The sequence below is a fragment of the Pelodiscus sinensis genome, chromosome 5 (assembly GCF_052426305.1).
Source record: "Pelodiscus sinensis isolate ZL-2025 chromosome 5, ASM5242630v1, whole genome shotgun sequence".
Taxonomy (NCBI): Eukaryota; Metazoa; Chordata; order Testudines; family Trionychidae; genus Pelodiscus; species Pelodiscus sinensis.
This window is the reverse complement of record NC_143056.1, coordinates 47,663,736-47,686,899: the sequence shown is the minus strand read 5'-3', so window position 1 is coordinate 47,686,899 and position 23,164 is coordinate 47,663,736. Positions and strand designations below refer to the sequence as shown.

At 45.8% G+C, this 23,164-nt stretch overlaps 1 protein-coding gene across 2 annotated transcripts in view; it reads left to right on the top strand.

Moving 5' to 3' along the window:
- The window catches only part of BRMS1L (BRMS1 like transcriptional repressor), a 66,220-nt gene that overhangs the window by 1,732 nt on the left and 41,324 nt on the right, over nt 1-23,164 (top strand). Inside the window, exons 2-4 of one of the 2 annotated variants that reach the window (XM_075926925.2) lie at nt 4,307-4,529; nt 9,677-9,767; nt 21,259-21,386. In XM_075926925.2, coding sequence (XP_075783040.1) covers nt 9,679-9,767; nt 21,259-21,386 — 217 coding nt within the window. In that variant the 5' untranslated portion in view covers nt 4,307-4,529; nt 9,677-9,678. The remainder of the gene's footprint in view (nt 1-4,306; nt 4,530-9,676; nt 9,768-21,258; nt 21,387-23,164) is intronic. The other variant, XM_006117696.4, reaches the window with a different exon arrangement.

The window sequence follows — 23,164 nt, the reverse complement described above, 5'->3', positions numbered from 1 at the left end:
GTTTAGAAATGCTATATTAGTGATGGATGTCAAAGTCACAAGTTATGTTCATCATTCCAGTATCTCAGTTTTGGCCACATTTTATAGAAGAGCTAGTTCAGAATTTTACTGTTGGCGCTGTTTTTACTATCTCCACCTTTAAACCAGGCTGCTCTAATTACCATGTGTCTCCCCCCCCCCCCACTCAGTCTTTGAAGGGAGAAGAAATTTTAGAAACCTATCCAACTTACCAAAACAATTCTGCCATGCGTAAGTGATGATTTTTAATGTCAGATACCTTGTGGTATCCCAGGTCTAGAAACAAATGATCTTGTGAAATGAGGGATTTGATATCCCTGTCTCTAACTTCTTGCATGATGGGTAGTGAAATATCTGATACTAAACCAGTTACTTTTCTAAGACTGACTATTACCCATCGTGCTTGTCAAGTTTATGCACCTTCAGGGAAGAAATATCACATTTTGGGAGTTGAATATAATAAACTACTGGCAGTATTTTTAAAGATACTTTGTAGCTATTTGGAGTTTTGAAATGTTACCAATAATCCTAGTGGAGATGGATTAGTTGGCAGAGTGCAGGTGAGGTAGTCAGAGGTTCATGATAAATCCAGGTGAACATGAGGGTGATTTCATGTGTGATTGTATAAGTGAAACTCTGTCTTCTGCTTGGTGGAAAGTCAGACTTGCTTGAATATGTATGTACGCAGCTATAGAAATGGAGGGCCTATGGTTGTATTAGTTGCAGTTGGAGGAGGGTACTATTCTCCCACATTTCAAGGTGGTGCATTCCACATTGTAGCAAATGACAGGAGTACACATCTAAGCAACCCAGTATGCTGTGCAGAAAGGAAAGGGTCCAGAGGACCACTGATTCTCAGGCATGATTGGAGTTGATGTTGCTTATCTTGATTTAAACTCCCTTGACATCTGTTTATAAAGTAAACAGCTGCTGATTAATTTAAAACAAAGCAATAGTTACAAAAATACTGAAATATATCTAGAACCTAAAACATACTGGAGACCCATCTGAACAATGGAAGATATTTTAACACCTTGTTTGCCTTTCTACTTTTGTGAGGCAGACCTCCTGAGGAGTAAATTGATTAAGGATGTTAAAAAGTGGGTAACTGACTAATCAGGTAGTTGATACAATTTGTATCGACTACACGATTAGTCAATAAGGGGCCCTGAGGCTCTGCAGTTTAAATATGATAGGAGCCAGGTGTGCAGGCAGCCCAGCTTCTATTGCATTTAAACTGCAGAGCTGTAGTGAGGGATTGGTCTAGGACCTGGCGTGAGCCTCTGCCTTCCCGCCCCCAGCACTGTGGAGATGGTGCTGGGGGAAGTGGCTTTTAAGCTGGCCCCCCCTAGGATTGGCACCTGCTCTCCCCTTCTCCCTCGCCCCCCCACTTGCTGCCTCTGAGTCAGCAAGGGGGAGAAGTGAGTAGTCAAGTAGTAATCTGATAAGCCAAGGCAGAAGCCTAGGCTTATCTGTAGGCGACTACTCAATTAGTCACTTACTTACATCCCTAGTATTTATGGGAGTTAAGGGTAGGAGGTTTGTTTGTGCTTTTTTCCCTTCATGTTTATGATGCCTGCAAGGCAGACCAATAATTGGGAATAACTGTTGCAAATGTTCAGGATGAGCTTGATAGGATATTTAAAAAAAATATTTTGAGTCAGTAAGTTTTTTTGCATATTTTCAGTCCACACAACTTTTCTTACTTTCTATTGCCCTGGTTTCTATTCTTTCCTGTTAAAAGTAAAATAATATTTTAATCAACAGAAGTCTGTTACTAAATTACAATTTGAAATGAAGTTATTTATCTAAAAATTACACAGTCATTTCTGAACTAATATTACTTCTCTGAATGTATGTATGTGAACTGTGGAGTCTGATACATAAGTCCCTGACTACTTATCAAAAGCTGGGGTGAATGAAAACTCCCTGAAATGGCTGATGTCCTTCCTTTAAGAAGGAGCCAAAAAGTTCATTGTGGTATGCTCTTGATCACCTCCAAAGCTTTTTGCACTTATGGAGTACCCTGTTCAGTCATCCTACCATGCTGTTCAACTATGAGAGTCAATTTAAAGTACCAACAGCATGTGGACAACCCAAATGTACATCACGTATAAACTGTACCATTGTGATGCTGGTAGACCAGGTATCTTCTCATGCCAAGTCCTAGGTCTCACCAAACACTAACAAATGCTTAACTTGTTATCATTCTGGGTGGTAATCATTTTGTTAATATTCTTTAAATTGATCTTCAGTTTATAAAAATGTGTTTGATAGGAATATTAGAAAGCAGTTACAGGCAGTCCCCGAGTTACGAGGATCCGCCTTAAGTCGGATCCGCAGATACGAACGAGGATTTTCTTGCCCCGGACGACGGGAGTGGCGGACGCCCGGTCCCGCTGCCCCCGTCCTCCAGGGCGAGAAAATCTGCTCTGCCTCTCCCTGGTCTGCTGGGGGGGGAGGGGAGAGGAGCCAGATCAGCGCCGCGATCCCACCCGGGTCCTCCTCGCTTTGCTTAGCGTCTCCCTGGTCTGCAGACCAGGGAGACGCTGAGCAAAGCGGCGGAGGACCTGGGCGGAACCGCGGCGCTGATCTGGAAGTGCCGCGATCCCACCTGGGTCCTCTGCGGCTTTGCTCAGCGTCTCCCTGGTCTGCTGGGGGGGGACGAAGCTTGTGCGCCCCTCCCAGCAGACTAGGGAGACGTGGAGCAAAGCCCCGGGCCTGTGGTAGAGCAGGTGGGGCGCTGCCGGTTGGTCCCGCAGCACTGCTCCTTGGCGCTACTGGACCAACCCAGCAGCACCCCAGCTGCTCTGCCCCAGGCGTCCCCAAGTCAGCCGCTGCTGAAACTGACCAGCGGCTGACTACAGGAAGCCCCTGCCCCGGGCTTCCTGGAATCAGCCGCTGATCAGTTTCAGCAGCAGCTGACTTGGGGATGCCTGGGGTTCTTAAGTTGAATCTGTATGTAAGTTGGAACTGGCGTCCAGATTCAGCCGCTGTTGAAACTGTTCAGTTTCAGCAGTGGCTGAATCTGGACGCCAGTTCCGACTTACGTACAGATTCAACTTAGGGACTGTAGGTTTGTTCTTATCTTGTACGTAACCCGGGGACTGCCTGTACTTCAATAATCATGTAACCACTACATTTCTTAGGGGTTACATGGTTATGCGATGCTCTTCAGGGGCAGGAGCAACAGCCAGCATGCTCCCAGCTCCACTCCCGGCCTCAGCATGGGGTGACAGGCAGAAGCCAGTCTGCGAGGGCACCCAGTTTAAAAACTGTCTCCCTGCACAGACCAGTTTCCACCTTTTGTCCCATGCTGCTGCCTTTGTAGGGAATTAGGTATTGGGTAATTGAATAGTCATATAACCACATGAAATCTTAGTGGTTACATGACTATTTGGTATTCCCTGGAGGTGGAGCTGGAACCCAATGCACTCCCGGCCCCACTCCTGGGAAGCCCTCTGGTGCATGGTAGTAGGGGGGAGCTGGTCTACAAGGGGGTCCATCCTGTGCAGACCAGCTTCCTGCTGCCCCATGTTGCAGTCTCTGATACCGAGGCAGCAGTGTGAAGTGGCAGCAGCTCCTGTCTGGGGGGGAGGGCCCGTTCTGAGCTCCCCACGGACAGAGGCTGCTTGGTGGGAAGCAGAGCAGCCTCTGTCTGTGGGGTGCTTGGGCCTGCTGCAGACAGGCTGCTTCATAGCAGTCTCCCATGCTTTTCTCCCCTCCCCCTTCCTCCCCCCCACCTGCGGTGATAGAGGTAGCAGTACGGGGAAGGGGAACCGGCTTTTAAGCCGTCTCCTCCTGACATTGGCTCCTGCCATTTCCTCCCCTTAATGCCGGCTTATTGGTTAATTGTATAGTCTACTATATGCTGACATCCCTATCTCTCTGTATCAGAGGCAGCAGTGTGGGGTGGCAGCAGCCCCTGTTCACAGGAGGCCCAAGCTCCCTGCGGACAGAAGCTGCTCTGGCATCCCGTGGAGCGGTCTCTGTCTGTGGCAAGCTGGGCACTGCTGCCTGTGATACAGAAAACTCAGACCAGCAGTCTGGGACTGAGCCAGCCTGCCAGTTGGAGGTTTAAATACAAATTGGGGTGTGATGTGGTGTGTGAACCAATAAGCAATCACTTATGGGTTAAATGGTTAGCCAACTAGCTGCTAATATCCCTAGTATTTAAGTGTAAGGCTGCTGTATGTATTGATCTCACTTATACTATGGGATACAGATGTTATAAAGTTACAATGCAGACATTCAATATAAACATCTAATTGTGTAATTCACCAAACAGGAAAGAAGAATTAAGTAAAATGCAGGTCCTGCACACAAGAATGAGTCATTGTGAAACATCAAAGGACAAAGACTTTGTTGATTGCTGTCTCCCTCCTCACCCCACATCCATGAAGAGGAGATGAGTGCAGACACTTGTTCCATGAGGTTGAACTCTGGGGGAAGGGAATAAAAATCTGTGATCAGAAGGATCAATATCAATGTGCTGCATGGAATTTGGAGAGGTCAATATTTTTCTAAGAATAATCGGGGGGGGGGGAGACTCTCTAAGCTGCTTAGTTTGCGTTAGCTATAAAAGATGTAGAAAGTTTGCATGGTTCAGCAGCTTCTCTTACCTTTTGTGTGTGTATGTTTACCTGCATTAACCTTATAAATAACTTATTTTTTCTTAGTTAATCACTCCCATAACTAACAAATCTTTAGCTTCAAACATCTTTGTGAGGTGTAAGGTGTAGTTGACTTTAAGTGACGTGTTGTTTGGTACTGGGAGTAACTTGGTTTGTAAGAGTCTGTCCTAAGGTTGGTATTCATGTTTGTGAGTTATTCTAGACAGCTGGATAACCATTTTCATCTTTAATGCCTAGCCATAATCAACACCTGGCTAAGAACCTCCTCTTTTTAGTTTTCCCTTCTACATCTATATAGAAGTTAAGTTGACATTTAAAAAGCAGAGCAGCAGCAGTCTGGGACCTGTCGCAACCCCCCCAATCTTAGAGGGAAAAAATGGTAAAAAGTCACTGGCCCATTTATGAGGTCCCAGACCACTGTACTCTAGAGACAGCTTATAAACAGGTCGGTGACTTTTTTTTACCATTTTTTTTCTCTATAAGTTAGGCGGAGGGTCAGCTTATAAATAAACGGGTGTATGTTAGAGTATAAATGATAAGATTCATGTGTAGCAATTGAAACTTTCAGGCAATGAAACAGCTACTCTACTTAGCAACCCATAATGCAGCTTTCTTTGATGCAGCTTTCTTTCACAAGATAGCTTTCTATTAATCGCTATGTAAACGTGCTTCTTCATCAGTTCAATGAACTGGAGCTAAATTTTCAGATAGGCAAAGAGAGAACCTATGACACCAAACTTCTTTAACTCATGTACAGTGGTCAGGTGAACAAAACTTACCTGATTTTTTGATTTCTATGTCCAAGCCTTCGTGTAGCCTGGAGGATAAACCAAATGTTTCAGTTGGAAAGAACTCAGGCAGGAAAGCTGCTGCAGGATTTGATGACAGTCTACCAAAGTCTGGTGGTGAGAGCTGTGAAACCATGTTCATTCTGAGAACTGGACTGCTATGTTAAACTAAGATCTCATCTTTGAGTAAAATTATTTACTGTTTTGTGCAGTCTATAATCGAGTTGCTTTTCAGTGGAACTTTCAAAATATTTACTAAACATTTTTGTTAAAGACCTCAAAAGTAAGTGTCGAGATTTCAGGTTGGAGTTTGTTAAACATATAAAATAACATCAAACATCCAGTCATGGAATCCTTTGTGGTAGATAGTAAATCTATTGCGCTCAATCCTGTATGACCTAGATTGGCAAAAATGAGAGCGCAACTGTTTTGTGGAGACCACTGCTGCTCCAACTGCCTGAGAAGTGTTTTACCTGTGGTTCACTGGAAACTTATTCGGAATAACTAGGAGCAGTTTTGCGTTAAAGTTCTCAAACACACTGTAGCTGGAGCACAGACTTTAGAGAACCTGACTGGTTTGCTTTTTTTGTTGCTGTCACTACCTTTTGATAGAAATAAAACTGCCCAACAAGATGGAAGAGGAATTTTTAGAAAGCATTCTTTGTGTTAAGGCTTATGTGCAGTGACACAGAACCTGTTGTTAAACAGTTTGCATCCATGAAATAAATAATTTCACTGGTGTTTTGTGACCAGAAGCATTCTTCTTCTCATGAACATTGCAAAGAGGAAATGTTGCCTTTTAGGGTATGTCTACACAGCAGCTTTATTTTGGAATAACTGACGTTATTTTGAAATAACAAAATGCATGTCTAAGCAGCAAGCTGTTACTTAGAAATAATGTGAAGCTGGAGGACTTCTTCCTCTGACTCCTGTAACCCTAATTTCATGAGGAGTAAGGGAAGTTGAAGGAAGAGTGTTCTTCCTTTGGCTTCCTGCTGCGTAGACAGCACCAAAAGCCAAATTAAGCTATTTCTACATCTACTACACAATTGACTTCCTGCTGTGTAGATAGCTTAACTCTGCTTTTGGTGCTATTTCAATTTCAGCTAAGCAATTGTTGTAGTTGACGTTGCATATTTTAATTCGACATTTGCCCTGCAGTGTAGACGTGCTCTTAGAGATTAACAGTAACAAAGTACAGGCAGTCCCCGAGTTACGCGGATCCGACTTATGTCGGATCCGCAGTTACGAACGGGGTTTTTCTCGCCCCGGAGGATGGGAGCAGCAGGACGCCCAGATGTGCCGCGGTCCCGCCGCCCGCGTTCTCCGGGGCGAGAAAAGCTGCTCCGCGTCTCCCTGGTCTGCTGAGGGGGGGGGGGGGGGAGGAGGCGCAGCTAGTGCACCCCCCCCCCCCTGCAGACCAGGCTTTTCTCTGGACGCCTGTGGTAGAGCAGCTGGGGCACTGCCGGTTGGTCCCGCAGCGCTGCTCTGGGCGCTACTGGAGCAACCCAGCAGCACCCCAGCTGCTCTGCCCCAGGCGTCCCCAAGTCAGCCGCTGCTGAAACTGACCAGCGCTGATTTTCCGGAATAAGTGGCCCAGTGTAGACACAGCCCATATGTTTGGGCTATTTTTAATGCTGTTGCTACACTTCAAAGACAGAAGCGCCCTTATCGACTAGTCGATGCAAATTGTATCAACTATTTAATTAACCAAATAATTGAAATTTTACATCCCTACACACACTTACCTTATGAAGCAGCAGCAGAAGTATGTAGATTGAGTTTAAACATTTTTAATCACCAAATTTGCTGTAACGGAAAAAGGTAAAAATCAGAATTTTTCATCAGCTTTTGAAAAGTGGTCCAGGTTTGGCTGAATTTCTTCCAATTTGAGAGGGGTTTTGTGTGGGCCATGTTGTAGTAGTCACTACAACTCAATACTGAGGTATTGCTTCTTTAAACTACAGTTTAGCTATATACTCATGGGTTATTTTTTGTGGCTTGAGTTTATACAGCTATTTCAGGCAGTAAAGTAAGAGATTCGGTCTTACACCTGGCTTGTCTTCCTATGCTAATCTTCATTGCGGTGTGCACAATAGCCGTTGTCATAGTCTTAAAAAAAAAAAAGACATGATGTGTAAAGTTTGAACGGGCCTGATATTTTTTTCAGCCTCCCACAACTCTGTAGATTTTTGGGTGCCCAGTACCTTTGAAAATTATGACCTGTGTGTAGTGCTGTATTCTATTTTGTGACCCTGTAGGAACCAACTTCTTGCTAGACACTATATGAATATATAGATGTCACCTGAGACACCTCTTCTTTTAGGCGTCTCATCCAATCTTGGCAAAAAAGCAGGGGAGGGAACAGAAACAGTTGTGGAGGAAAACACTTTTCAGACTTTCTTGTACATCTTAGAAAGCAGATAAATTCTACCCTGAAAATCCCCATAAATTTAACATTCAGAATTTTGGCACAGTTACCCTATACCGTTGGGGTTTCCATCTGTTTCTAGGCTATTAAACCCTCTTCTGCATTATGAAAGCAACTAAACCATTGTGTACCTCCGTAGTAATAGGTGTCAATAGATGTTCTTAGGAAAAGTCTGGCAGGAGAGCTTTGCCAAAAATCCAACATTCTTTGCTTAAAAAGGTACTTTGATTTCTATATGCAAGCATATTTAATGACATTATCCAGAAATGTCAATAAAATAACTCTAGCTAAAGTGATGAAACTGTTTTTATTGCATTGCTTTAAAATATTTATGTAAATAAGGCACTAGGATAAATGAGGGAGTTACTTCTATATGAGCACTTTGGCTGCAAAACCAAGAAAGCAATTAATGTAATTCTTCAGACAACTTTGGGTTTTTAGAGAGGTTAATGTGTTCAAATTAACATTCTATCAATAACTCCATGGTTTATGCAATCACTTTCTGTGAATTGCTGTGCTCCTGCTAACTCTTATACTCATAACTGCAGTTGACAGTAGGGATATAATAGTGTGATTGATTAACTGGTAAGCAAAAGCTTATAGGGTTAATTCTATAGATTACATGCATTTCTTCCCAGCCAGTAAATTTATTAGCAGGCTAGCCAGCAGCCTGGCTCAGTCCCAGCTTGTTCCAGGTCCAGGACCTACCCCTGCTGTGGCTCTGCATTTAAAGTGTATTAGGAGCCAGGAGGGTTGGCAGCCTGGCTCAGCTCTCGGACCCTGTGTGTGTTGGAACTCGGACCCTGTGTGTGTTGGAACTCAGACCCTGCCCCGGATAAGGGCTGCTGCCACCCCACGCTGCTGCCTTTGTATCAAGGCAGCAGCATGGGGTGACAGGCAGCCAATCCTTGAGGTGAGCTGGCTTTTAAAACTGGCTTCCCTTGTGGACCAGCTCTCGTCTGGTACCCCATGCTGCTACCTCTGATACAGCAGCATGGAGTGGAGCTAGAGCACACTGGCCACTTGCTTCACCACTAGGGACTACATAATAGTCAAGTAACTGATAAGAATTCATGAGTTTAATTGACTATTCAATTAACCAATATTTAACATCCCTAGTTGAAAACTCTTAAAATTCTTTGCTTGTACGACTTCGTTTCCTTTGTTCTTTCCAAAAGCATTCTATTTTGTTTAAGAATTCAGACTGCATTTACAGAAGTCAAGCTTTATGGAACTCAACAATAACTTTCAAATTCTATGTTTTGGGGAGTCTAAATTGATCTCCATCTCTTCTAATTCTAGAACAAACCCAATAAGATCAATTACTTTTGTATATTACAATAAGTGTAAGATAGTTCTGAATTTTGGAATTGTGTTCAGCAGGGGCTAATATCTTTTAAACCAGTGGTCCCCAACCTTTTGGGGCTGCCGGGCACCCAAGGGCGGGGCTTCTCATGTGCCGGGCGCCCGGGGATGGCACCGATCATGCGCCGGGGGCAGGGGCCGCCCATGCGCTGCATGCCCAGAGCCGGCACTGCACATGCGCCGTGTGCTGGGGGCGGAGCCATCCCAGATCATTTGGTGGGCGCACATAAATGCCCTGGTGGGCGCCATGGCACCCGCGGGCACCACATTGGGGACCACTTAAACCTTCAACTTGCAGAACATACAGCAGCTGGCTCAGGTTTTTTTTTTTTTTTTCATGAATTGCTTATGATTCATGAAGGCTTAAGTTTTATACTTCGCTTCATTTCCAGGGAATTTATTTTGAAATCTTGTTAATTTTTTTTTTTTTCAATTTTCAGAAATGGATGACGAGGACTGTGAAAGAAGAAGAATGGAATGCTTAGATGAAATGTCCAATCTTGAAAAACAATTTACAGATCTCAAAGATCAGTGAGTATTTTTTTTTAAATAGTTTCTTCCTTATGGGAGCTCATACTTTTAGTAGAGTTATAAACGACACGAACAAGCAGTCTGTCCTTTCCTGTGTTGCACGAATTACTCTTATTTGGAAGAAGAATCTATCATTCCAGCAGCTATTGACTCTTCAAAGAGTATAGTGTTAAATTGGTGTTCTGAAATGGAATAATTGTGGGGGTAGCCAAATTTCTACTTTGTTCTTTGAGTAGAACTTTTAGGGTGCAGATAAATGTAGCTTTAAAGTAAGAATGGGGGTCTCAAATGCAGTTGCTGGGCAGAGGTGCTAGCATGAGTCTCTTGTCCCAAAATGTTCAGGTGATATTTGGGGGGGGGTAGCATCAGGATCCCTTTTTCTTCCATATGTCATTGGTACCAGTATATATGCAACCAGAGGCAACCTACCAGCATTAATTAAAAATGTGTTTAGAAGTCTCGAGAGAGCAATTATCTCTGTACATGTTGTGCAATTCACCAAAGAGACCGTGATTCTTGTGGTCACCCCTAACCTGGATATCAACTTTTCTAAAGACTGAATCTTCTGTTATTTCAGCCTGTCTGCTCCTCACAGCCATGTCCACATCACTATTGAAATACATGCAGAATGAACAGGGGTTCCTATCTAAAGGACTTTTGCACTTTAATCTCTATTTTCTCCTCCCCAAATATTTGGGGTTTCCCCTTGGGCTGTTAGTCTATACAAAGCTTATTTGTTTAGAGATTATAGGTCAGATCTGCCATTGCCTGATTACCAGAACCCAGAGTAGCTATGCTGAGGTCAGTGTCAGGATCGAGCTGGAGTCCAGTGTCGAGGACCTTGAGTCACACATGTAGCGGCTTCCGTGATTATGGCTGCATTCGGTGGATTTACCCCCAAATTGTCTGCAATGTCTGAGAGAGCATCTGCCTGAATTTCTCTCCCTTCTTCCCCACAAAGGATGCCTCAAATGCAGTTCTTCAATGTTCTCTCTTTTGTGGCAGCAGTGAAGGTAGTGCTACCCATTCATGAAGGGGAATAGCTAAAATTAATGCCTTGCAGCAGACTCCATCCTCCCTGACCCCCTTCTCGAAGAGGATGGAAGGGAAGTATTTTGTTCCATCTAAGGATCACAGATATTTCTACACCCATCCAGCCCCAAACTCCCTTGTGGTGGAGGTGGTGAACCACTGAGAGACAAGGCCAATCCAGGGCTATCCCTAAAAAGGAGGATTCCAGGAGACTGAAGTATTTGGACATAAAGCATATTTGTCCTCGAGCCTGCACCTAAGGGTAGCCAACCACTAGGCCCTCTAGGGCTGTTGTGCCTTCACCTGTGGCAAAACATGGTTAAGTTCAAGGTTTCTCTTCCAGAAGATGTCAGGAAGGAGCTCAAGGCTCTTCAGGATGGTATAGCAGCTGCCAGGGAGACCCTTCAGGCAGCAGCGGATGTCACAGATCTAGCTGTCTGCACTATGGCTTCAGTAATGATTTGCAAAGTGTCATGACTGGGAACTGCTGAGACCCAGGAGAAGCAATTTGTTGCAGGATCTTCCCTTTGATGGATGCTCCAAACCCCTTGGTGCCCCCCCCCCCCCCGCTATAGATCGTCCTTGGGCAGAATGAATTTTTTCATGTGCCCCAGCATGGTGGTGATGTGTTACAAATCATCCCAATGTTGGTGCTCATAACAAAATTCATTCCACCCATGGACATAAAAATTTACAGGGAACACTGTCAACAACCCTCATCGAGGTCTCCACATACCCGATGACAACAGCCAGGGTATGCCTGCACCTCCTATACCATGTTGTAAGTACTTGCAAGACTTCGTATGTGGCCTTTCCAACTATTGCTGGTCTTGGTTTTCTCCCAGTTAGGGGACCCACCTGGAAAAAATTCTTCCAAGAACAGTTCTTATCTCTCTCGTCAGTGGTAGTGTGATCTGAAGGACATTCTAGAAGGAGTCCCATTCCAGAGTGCCCCTCCATTGTTCAAGTTGGTGTCAGATGCCTTGGATCTCAGTGGGGAGCCCACCTCAGCGAGATCGGAACCTGAGGAGGCATGGTCCCAAGAAGAGATGCACCTTCATGTAAATGTCACATAGCTAAGGGCAGTCTGTCTCGCAAGTGTAGCTTTCTTACCTCATCTGGAAGGCAGAGTAGTTAGGGTCCTCACAGACAATATGACCTCTGTGTTCTATATCAACAGGCAAATGTAGCCCAATTGTTGACTTTCTGCCGTGAGGCCATCAAGTTCTGGGAATTCAGTATCTGCCACAGAATTTAGCTCAAAGCTTCTCAACTCCCGGGAGTCAAGAACACCTTGGCAGATCACCCGAGCAGGGACTTTTCCCTCTCACCATGAGTGAGAGCTACATCCAGAAATAGCCCATGCAGTCTTACATTTGGGGAGTTTGCCACCTTTGCAACTGACCAGAACAAGAAATACCTCTGATTCTGTTCCAGATGAGAGTTAACGGTGGGTTCCTTTTCCAACACCTTCCTCATCTCCATGGGCAGGGGACTTAAGTATGTATTTCCCCTGATTCTGCTCATTAGGTAAGTTTTAATGAAAATCAAGACAGACAAGATTTGAGTTATTGTAATTGCCCCAGCATGACAACAGCAACACTGGTTTAGCATCCTGTCAAACTTGGCAATGCTTCTCCTGTGGCCCATACCAGACCGTCTGGACTTCCTCTTCTAGCACAATAGGCAAGTCTTGCACCTGAAACTCAGAGTTCTTCTTCGAGTGGTCCCCGTGGGTGCTCCACTCCAGGTGTCGGGTCCCGTCCCGGCGCCGCTGATCGGAAGTTTTCCATAGCCGTAGTTGGGCCGGACCGCGCATGCGCGAGCGGAGCGCGCGGCGTTCGCGCCTTTGCAACGGTCCGGCCCCCCCCCTTGTCAGTTCCTCTCAGCCGCCCGTGGTCGCTGGCGGAACGCCGTTTCTCTCCTCACAGGACCGTCTAAAAAAAAAAAAAAAAAAAAAGAGAAAGACAAGAAAAAGAAACAGACGAAGATAAAGAATAGTAGTTTAAAAAAAAAAAAAAAAAACAACAAACAAAACAAGAAGAGGGGAGATTATGCCTGGCTCACCAGGTTTTAAGCGGTGCATACACTGCAAGGAGGCTATGCCTGCCTCCGACGGGCATGAAGCCTGTGTCAGATGCCTGGGAGAGTCGCATGTCCCGCAGAAATGCGCTCATTGCGCAAAGCTGACTCCCAGAGCGCGGAGAGAAAGAGATATGCGCTTAAAGCTCCTCCTCTGTGATAAAGCGCTACAGCCTTCTGAGCAACATCTATCAGGAGCGCCCGGAGGGCACGGTAACAGAGCGAAGTCTCCACCGGCAACGGGAACGCAAAGGAAAAGGGCTTCCCCTGCCCGTTCCCTCCCGCCCCCCCCATTGTCCCGTGTGTCTCAGGGACATAAACAGGGAGCCTCCGGGGCCGCGAGACAGCCGGAGAGATCAAATAAGCCGCAGGCGGCAACATCAAGCCGCACGTCATCGGCACCGGCTATACGTCCCGCTGAGAGCGCAACTGACACGCAGCGCTCGGCACCGCTCCAAGGGCTGGAGCCGCGGCAGTCTGCCCAGCCGCGAGTCAGAACGGCACCGCAAATGCCGGCACTGAGTCAGGGTAAGCCGGCACCGGGTCCGGCACCGGATGCAACCCTGCCACACGGCACCGCGGAGCTCAGTGAGCATAATAAACAGAGCGCCCCCCTCCGTGCCGACTCGGCACCGGCCGATCAGCTTGCAGCTGCAACGGCACCGCAAGAACAGCTGCCTGGGGTGCCGGCTAGGGCAGTAACACAGCAGGACGAAGCAGTCCTGCTTAGTCCTCCCCCTGCCCATTCTTCTTTATCAGTGCAAGGGGGAGAGACTCCTTCTGTCTCTGCAGTCCCCACTAAGGCTGCTAAGAAATCTGTCACGAGGCATTCAATTTCACCCTCACTCGAGCCTTCAATCTCTCCCTCTCATTCACCAAGCATTACTCATCGCACATCTTCTCATCACCAAACAAGGTCCCCGCGATGCAGATCAAGGTCTCGTTATTCTGATCGTCACGGGCGATGTCATCGTTATTATAGGGAATCATCATATAGATCTCGTTCACCAAGTTATTCCCCCCCAAGATCCTATCATAGGAGGTATGCCAGTAGATACTCCTCCCGAAGGTCTTCGCCTGATCATCCTGATCATAGGGGCCATCAAGCATCCGAATATGAAAGGCATCACTATCGTCCTGGCCATTGTTGTTGTCATACCCCTCATGAATCGCGACAATTATCACCAATTAAGGACTGGAAGGGGGCGTCATCTCGACAGCACACCCACTCACCTTCAGTCCAGCTATCTGAGCCTGAGGAAGGGCAGATATCGGATGTGGACGATCAGCTGCACAATATGTCACAAAAAGATATGTCGTCATCCTACCCTGATGACGCACTGTTTGAGGGGGACCCATCTCCCCCAGACGACACAAAGGACTTTCAAGATCTGTTTAGGAGAGTGGCCCAATCTCAGGAGGTTCAGATATTGGACACTCCAACGAAACAATTCAAGCTCTGGAGGAACCTAAACCCTAAACAACAATCTAAGGTCGCCTTGCCTATGGACGAGGCTATCCTCCAATCAGCTGCGGAAATCTGGCGTACCCCGGCTTCGACTCTACCAACGTCAAAACCGGCAGAAAAGCGATATTTTATAGCGTCTAAAGATTCAGAATTTCTTTTCACTCACCCGCAACCAAATTCGCTGGTGGTCGACGCAGCTCTCCAAAGGGCTAAGAACCCGCAGCTGAAAAATGCGGGCATTGATAAGGAGGCGAAGAAACTGGATGCCTTTGGCCGTAAGGTTTACACATCAGCCACGTTGCTCCTTCGCATAGCGAATTACACAGCTCTCCTAGCCAATCATAGCTTTGATAGTATAACAAAGCTTACTGAGCTGTCTCAGAGATCATCAGAGACAGACAGGGAGCTACTACGGTCTATTCTCAAGGAGGGCTATGCGTGTTCAAAGGCCAATCTTCAGATAGCTATGGATATAGCTGATACAGCGGCTCGGGGAGTAGCAACAGCGGTATCAATGAGGCGATCTTCTTGGCTCGCCACGGCCGCGGTACCTAAGGAGCTGCACTCCAAGGTAGAAGACCTCCCGTTCGATAAGATAAAATTGTTTGCGGAGAAAACAGATGAGATCCTTCATACTGGGAAGGACTCAAGAACAACGCTTCGCACGCTCGGCATGTACGCACCACCATTCCGTCGCCGGCGTTATTTTCCATACCAGAGACGGTATGACTATCAGTCGAGGAGACAGCAGAATCGCCCCTTCGACCAAGCGCGATCGAGACAGCGCCCCCAGCGGAGGCGTCCACCACCACCTAGAGTGACAGGCACGGCTGCCTCAAAGCAGCAAGTTTGACTCCCTGGTCGAGGGCAAGCGCACACTACCAATCAACCTGGACAAACCCATGTTCCACCACCGCTTACGACCTTACTACCACCAATGGGTCGAGATAACAACGGACAAATGGGTACTGGAAGTCATAAACAACGGCTTCACCATTCCTTTCACCTCCATTCCCCCCACCACCCCACCCTCCCCGTACCTGTTCAGGGATCCATCTCAAGAAAATCTCTTGCAACAGGAAGTTCATCGTCTCCTGGATATCGGAGCAATAGAGAGGGTCCCCGATCAGTTCAAGGGAAGAGGGTTTTATTCCAGATACTTTCTAACGGAAAAGAAAACGGGGGGTTGGAGGCCCATTCTCGATTTAAGAGGTTTGAATCGTTATCTTCGCAGACAGCGTTTCAAAATGGTGACCCTGAATTCCATAATACCGTCCCTCGATTTAAACGATTGGTTCGCTGCCCTCGATTTACAAGATGCGTATTTTCACATCACAATACATCCTGCGCACAGACGTTTTCTACGATTCATGATAGGCCACGATCACTTTCAATATCGCGTTCTACCGTTCGGGCTGGCGTCAGCACCCAGAGCGTTTTCAAAGACCCTGGCCGTCGTAGCAGCTTATCTGCGTCGGTTACAGGTGATAATATATCCGTACCTGGACGACTGTTTAATAAAAGGCGCCACGCAGCGAGAAGCGTCGCAAATGGTGGCGATGGTCGAACAAACTTTCGAATCACTCGGCCTCCTTCTCAACAAGCAGAAATCGACACTTATTCCAACTCAGTTTATAAGGTTTATAGGGATAAACCTAGACTCACGCATGGCAAGAGCTTACTTACCGCAAGAAAGATTTCAGGCAATCAAGGATCTTGTCACTATACTCACTGGCAACATGACCATATCGGTACACAATTGCCTTCGTCTCCTCGGGCACATGGCAGCGGCCACAGCAGTAGTTCCTCATGCACGCCTCCACTTGAGGAGCCTTCAGCATTGGCTATCCACGGTTTACGTCCCCGTGAGGCACGACATTCAGAAGCTAGTGTGGTTACCTCCACATGTTCAGAGATCGCTGCAGTGGTGGACAGAAGCGAGAAACCTTCTCACGGGAGTCCCATTCCATCGACAGCAACCAACAGTGCAGATAACATCGGATGCCTCGCTCATAGGCTGGGGAGCCCATATGGACAACGAGCAAATACAGGGCAAATGGTCGCTCAACGAGAGACGTCTGCATATAAATCTGTTGGAACTTCGAGCAATCTTCTACGCATGCAAACACTTTCTTCCCCAGATCAGAGGGCTTACAGTAAGGATACTGACAGACAACGTAGCGGCGATGTATTATGTCAACAGACAAGGGGGAGCACGATCACGTTCCCTATGCGCCGAGGCAGTGCGGTGCTGGAATTGGTGCATACAGAACAACGTAAGCATAACAGCATCGTACTTACCTGGCACCGCCAATGTGATTGCAGACTCCCTCAGCAGACAGTTTCCCACGGATCACGAGTGGGAAGTAAGGACAGACGTTCTATCTGCCATATTCCAGAGATGGGGTACTCCACTGGTAGACCTATTTGCAACATACGACAACAAGAAATGTCACCTATATTGCTCGAGAGCGGGGCTCGGCAAGAGCTCTCTCGGCGATGCGTTTCTGATCAGGTGGAAGAAAGCACTTCTGTATGCGTTTCCTCCCACGCCGCTTATCTCCAGAACACTAGAGAAAATCAGGTTAGAGGCAGCAACGGTCATTTTCCTAGCTCCAGCATGGCCCAGACAAGCCTGGTTTCCATTCTTACACAGGATGTCAATTCAACCACCTTACCTTCTTCCTCTCCATCAGGACCTCCTCACTCAGGAAGGGGGGACACTGTTACACCCCAGGCTGCAGTCGCTGCATCTGACGGCGTGGCTTCTTACTGGTTGAAAGGAGATGAAAATCTATGCTCCGAAGAGGTCAAGACAGTACTTCTTCATAGTAGAAAACAGTCTACACGGAATACCTACCTGGCAAAGTGGCGGAGATTTTCTGACTGGTGCATTCAGAACAATATACACCCCCTATCGTCTCCTCTACAGAACGTTTTGGACTACATCCTTGATTTACGAGAGTCAGGTCTTACGCTTTCGTCTTTAAGAGTGCACTTGGCAGCCATCAGTGCTTTTCATCAACCAGTAGGGGGTTCTGCGCTCTTCTCTCACGCAATTACAAAAAGGTTCTTGAAGGGACTTCAAAACTTATATCCGCCACGAAGCGCGCCCTCTCCTTCCTGGAATCTCGATTTAGTGCTGGATACCATTATGCACCCACCTTTCGAACCCTTGGCATCGGTTTCGCTACATATTTTAACGATGAAAACAATCTTCCTGCTTGCAATTACATCGGCGAGACGGGTAGGGGAATTGGGGGCGCTGATGGCAAGCCCCCCCTTCACTGTTTTTTCCAAGGACACAGTAACGCTCCGATTACATCCGGACTTTATCCCCAAAGTTTGTTCTTCTTTCCATATCAATGAACCTATCGTTCTTCCGACCTTTTATCCCAAACCTCATTCCTCCAGTAGAGACGCTCTGTTCCACACACTTGACGTCCGACGTGCACTGTCGTTCTACATAGACAGAACGCGCCAGTGGAGACGAACCGACAGGTTGTTGGTATCTTTGGCACCTAGATCGAAAGGCAAGGCACTTTCCACTCAACGCATTGCAAAATTAATCACACTCTGTATTATGGAATGTCATTCAATTAGAAACAAACCTCTTCCTTCATTACCTCGGGCTCACTCCACGAGAGCTGTAGCGACTTCCACTGCATTTGCAAGGGGAGTTCCCCTGGCGGATATTTGCCGTGCGGCTACTTGGGCTTCTAGTATAACTTTCGCACGGCATTATGCCATAACGAAGAGGTGGGCTTCAGACGCTGCAGTAGCCTCTGCGGTACTGTCCACGGTAGAAAATAATTGACCCGGAGCGCGTTCTGGGTTACTGCTTTGTACTCACCTGGAGTGGAGCACCCACGGGGACCACTCGAAGAAGAAGAAGAAGTTACTCACCCTGTGTAGTAACGATGGTTCTTCGAGATGTGTCCCCGTGGGTGCTCCACGCCCCACCCTCCTCCCCGCTCCGGGTCTCTCTGCTTTGTCTTTCAGGGACCGAGCGGTGAGAGGAACTGACAAGGGGGGGGGCCGGACCGTTGCAAAGGCGCGAACGCCGCGCGCTCCGCTCGCGCATGCGCGGTCCGGCCCAACTACGGCTATGGAAAACTTCCGATCAGCGGCGCCGGGACGGGACCCGACACCTGGAGTGGAGCACCCACGGGGACACATCTCGAAGAACCATCGTTACTACACAGGGTGAGTAACTTCTTCTTCTCCCACCTTGCAGCACGGATGCTGCATGATTGAACCTCAAGGAACAAACTTGCATAGAGACTGTCCAACAGGAGCTCCTTGAGACCAGAAAGCCAGACAAACCTATGTGGCAAAATGGACCAGGTTCTTGCATTTGGTTGCTAATGGACCTCTTCCTCTTGAGGGCACTGCTCCAGTTGATCCTGGATTATCTACTTCATGTAAAGAGCCGTGGTTTGTTGGATTCCTTGATTAAGGTGCATCTGACAGCCAATTTCCACCTTTCACTTGCTGATACAGGGTCACACAGGCTCTTCCTTCAGATGAATCTTCCAGTCTCTTAGTTAGACTTTTTTTGGGGGGGAGAGGGGACTATTGGTTAGTGTCCCTGGGCCATGCTTTGAACCTTGGGCTTCATGCTTCTTCTCCCACCTCTTGTGGAAGGTGGCCTTCTTGGTGGCAATAACATTGGCTAGATGGGTCTCCGAGTTTTGAGCCTTAACCTTAGAGTCTCTGTGTGTAGTCTTTCGGTTCTAACCCCTCTAGACTTTCCTTCCCAAGGTGGTGTGTACTTTCGACATGAACCAACACATCTTCTCCCATGTATCCTGTGCAGCTTGTGGCAGTGGACCAGAAGAGAGATGCCTTCATACGTTGGATGTGAGAGAAGCCCTGGCTTTCTTTGTAAAGTAGACCAAGTCTTTCCTCAAGTCAATAATTTTTCATCTGCACAGCTGAGAGGATGACAGGTCTCCCAGTATCTGCACAAATCTCTAATTGGATCACCTTGTGTATTCATACTGCTATGACCTGACAGGGATCTTCCCCGCCATGGATTTGTTAGAGCCCATTTATTTAAGGCCTACGTGTTGGCATTGATGTTCCTGGCTCACATTCCAGTCCAGGTCACTTGCAGAGTTGTTATACGGTCTTCAGTTCACACTTTTGCAGCCTGTTCACCATGAAAGAGATGCTGGGTTCCTCAGCCATGTTCCATGAACTCCTTCCCACATTTGGAGGGTACTGCTTGGAATCGCCTACTGTGGAATGGACATGCTATCTCGCATGTAAGCTGTGATATATGGACGGAGTGGCCACCAGGGCACCTGTGCTTTTTCCTCTTTCCTCTTCCTTCGAAAGAACTCCCTTTTCCCCATCCACACGTGCCTTTTTCTTAAAGAGCTCTTTCAGAAAAAGGCTTCTTCCTCGTAGAAGGAGGATTACCAATGTCAGAAAAACCCCTCTGTTCTTTCGATTTTTCTTTTGGAAGAATGCAATTGCAGTGTGTACATAATTGGCTGTTTTTCCGAAAAAACTTTGTAGTGTAGACATACCCTGAGCTAGGGATGTAAAATCCTGTTTAATGTCTAGGGGGTTAACTAAGGAGCTGCTTCAGCCTGGCTCCTTCTGGCCCCACAATGGTCTGCAGGCTCCGAGCCTGCACAGGCTGGGAGTAGGCAGCCTCATGCAAGTCCAGAAGTGGCAACCCAACTCATTTTTTCCTGGCCCCGCGTGTGATTGCCAACTCCTAGCTTGTGTGGGCTGGGAGCTGGCAGTCCTGTGGGGCTGAAGCAGCTCTCCACCTGAAGTGAGCTGCTCTTGGGTAATAGTTAAGGGCAATGTTCTTTCTAATCTGCACATCTTCACAGGTGATTCATTAGCCCTGGCTCCCTGCATGGAGCTGACTGGGCAGGCCTGATGAATCACCTGTGAAGCTGTGCTGCCACACAGCTTAAAGGGAACACTGGATAAGGATGGTGCTTACCAAGTAACCAGTTAAACTAGAGATGTGAACAGAAAACTGGTTAAGCCAACTTAAGTCTGCAACATCAGTGCAGCAGACTCTCAGCTAATAGTCTCAACAATAACGTGTATTGAAAATTCCATGTAGATTTTATTTCCAGAAATAATTCTGTAATGTCAACCTTTTTTGTGTTAAGTAGGTATTAATTGCTGCTGAAGTTCTACTAATCTATTCTTCTCTCCTTCAGTGTCTTTAAATAGATTTATCTTTTAATAGGCATGAAGTGAAAACTAAAGCAGGTAAGCTAATATTGATGGATAACCTGTGCTATAGGTAAAGGATTTTTCCCCACATTGCTCTAACAATATCAACTTGTTGAGAAAGGATCCATTTTTGAAGTTTTTAAAATATAAACTCACTTCCCATGCCAGCTGAGTACGTGATATCTTAGCTGAACGTGCCAGTTAGTCTTAATAGTTATGGTGAGAGTTTGTGGTATGCGGAATCTGTCCACTGAAAACACACATGAAGGCTCATCTCTTTCTATGTTGGTGTCTCATCTTTTGTGTGTAGTGTTGCTACCAGTTTGGGAAATATTTAGAAAAGTTTCTGGATGCTATCACCAGTTCCTAGTTGCTTTTCCCTTGTATCTTTTTAAGGTGAAGTGATCATATTCTGTAGTGCTATTATCTGTAATTTAATCTTCAGAAAGAAAGGATAGAAAAGCTGTGCTTGTACATCTTTTCTAGAAGGGTGAAGTAGATGAAAATAAAATAGTTTAAAAGTGATTTTTGTTTTAGAACTTAGTGGCAACAGACTTAAATTTCTAGGTATTAGTAGATTTGTCATGGGATTATAAAATTTCATGATTTGTAGATGTGATTGTGTAAAGTGTTCTTATACGAAACTATTGTTTCGTCTTGTGTTGGCTCTTAAGTAATGCACTACATTTTTATTTTAAGACTTTACAAAGAAAGATTAAGCCAAGTAGATGCAAAACTACAGGAAGTCATAGCTGGAAAGGCACAAGAATACTTGGAACCATTAGCAGCTTTGCAAGAAAACATGCAAATCCGAACAAAGGTGGCAGGTAGGAATGTGATGTGATTGTTGCTGTTTTAACAATATAGAATTACTATGTGACTTTAAAGTCAATACCTCAGAAGCAAAAGCTAATGGGTGCTCTCTTTAGTAGAAGCCAACTTTGTAAAAGGTTGTCTGGTTTTATGAAGGTATTGTTTGATTAAACCCTAGGTATTGTGATGTTAACTTTTGCTGCATCTGTTGTCTGTCTCCATAGCATTGTACAAAATGATTGCATTTCTGCATTAATAAGGGTTGCTATTTCTATTAGTGTCAGAGGATTTAAAAAATAAAGGATATGAAAAAGTGAAGGCGACTTTACCTTTTAGATTAAGTTTAAATTGATCAAATTTTGAGTTCAGAACTACTCTTTCATAGCTTTAAAAATCTTGTTTTGAGTTGTGATGTTAGTTGTCTTCTACAAATTTTAAAACTACTACTGTATAAGAATTTCTTAGATCCTTAACATACAACTTTAGATGACAGAATGACTACAAACTTAAGTGTGCTTGTTTATTTTGAACATCTAGCACAAAGAATATATTCAATCATTTTCTAAATAGTTTTTAGTTATAGTTTTCTATAACCAGCTTAGCTGCCTTGCAATGCACATATCCAGACCTTATTGTGCAGAGGATATAGGGCATGTAAATTCCATAACAATGAGGCTATACCAGGGATGCAGTTCTTAACACCCCCCCCCCACCCCCCCAGAAAAAAAAAACCCTAAACATTTCCAGGAATTTTAAACTCTTAGCATTTAGCTAAATTGGATTGTAATATTTGGACATTATTTTATTAAGAATTCTTGCTAACTCCATTTTGTCTGCTCAGTTACAGTATTGGCCAAGCCTCATGGCAGTTACATGGAATGTCAACATGACTAAGAAATAGAAGAGGAAAACAAAAATCTGCTTCTCCTTTTCTATACTATTACTAAATTTTTAGAGGCAATCACTTTAGGTAGATTAATCCACAGAGGTTGAACCTGTCTGTGATAGAGAGGTGTTCCCTAACACAGGCTAGAAAAAAGCCAAGAGGAACCATGCCCATCTCCTCTGAGAGGAAGACAAGCAGAAAGAAAATGCAGTTAAACAATGTAGAAAAATGAGAAAATGCACAGGTTTGTATCATTAGTGCTGGTGATCACAAGCACTGCCAACATCTCCTTCCTCATTACTTAATACCAGGCTACGATGCGAAATCAAGTCAGGCCTAGAGGATCAAATGGGAAATAAGGAAGCTTTTGGCTCACCTCATCCCTCTCTTTTCTTTATTCTGTGGGTTCCTCTCTGGGGCGGGTTTCCTTACTGCTCCCTCATATAAAGATAACTTTGGATTTCTGGGGCTGGTGATTCTTTCCCTCAGGAGATCACCCAACCCTTCTTCAATTCTAGATGTCCATCTTCATAATTGGTCTCTCTCTCTCTCCTTGACAAATTATTGTAATGTGTTCTATTACCCTAATCTCGGTCTTGGCTCCTGTGGCTCAGACCTTTACTACAAGTACTAAGTCTGGCGTCCGAGTGATATGGAGAGGCAGTAAATTGGGATTCCCAGACCCAGTCACATCTTCAGTACAATTAGCTGACCTTTAGTTCCCCATCAGAAGATGAGCAGGAAGCTTAAGAGAAGGAAGGGCAAGAAAAGCTGTTTGTCCCAGAATAGTATGAGATGCTTTACATAGGGTAGTAGCAATACTAGAGCTTGCTAGATCTCTCTTTTAAAGGATAAAGGGGGACTGGGAAGAGTTAAGGCAGGAGGATGAGACTAGTTTGTTCCCTG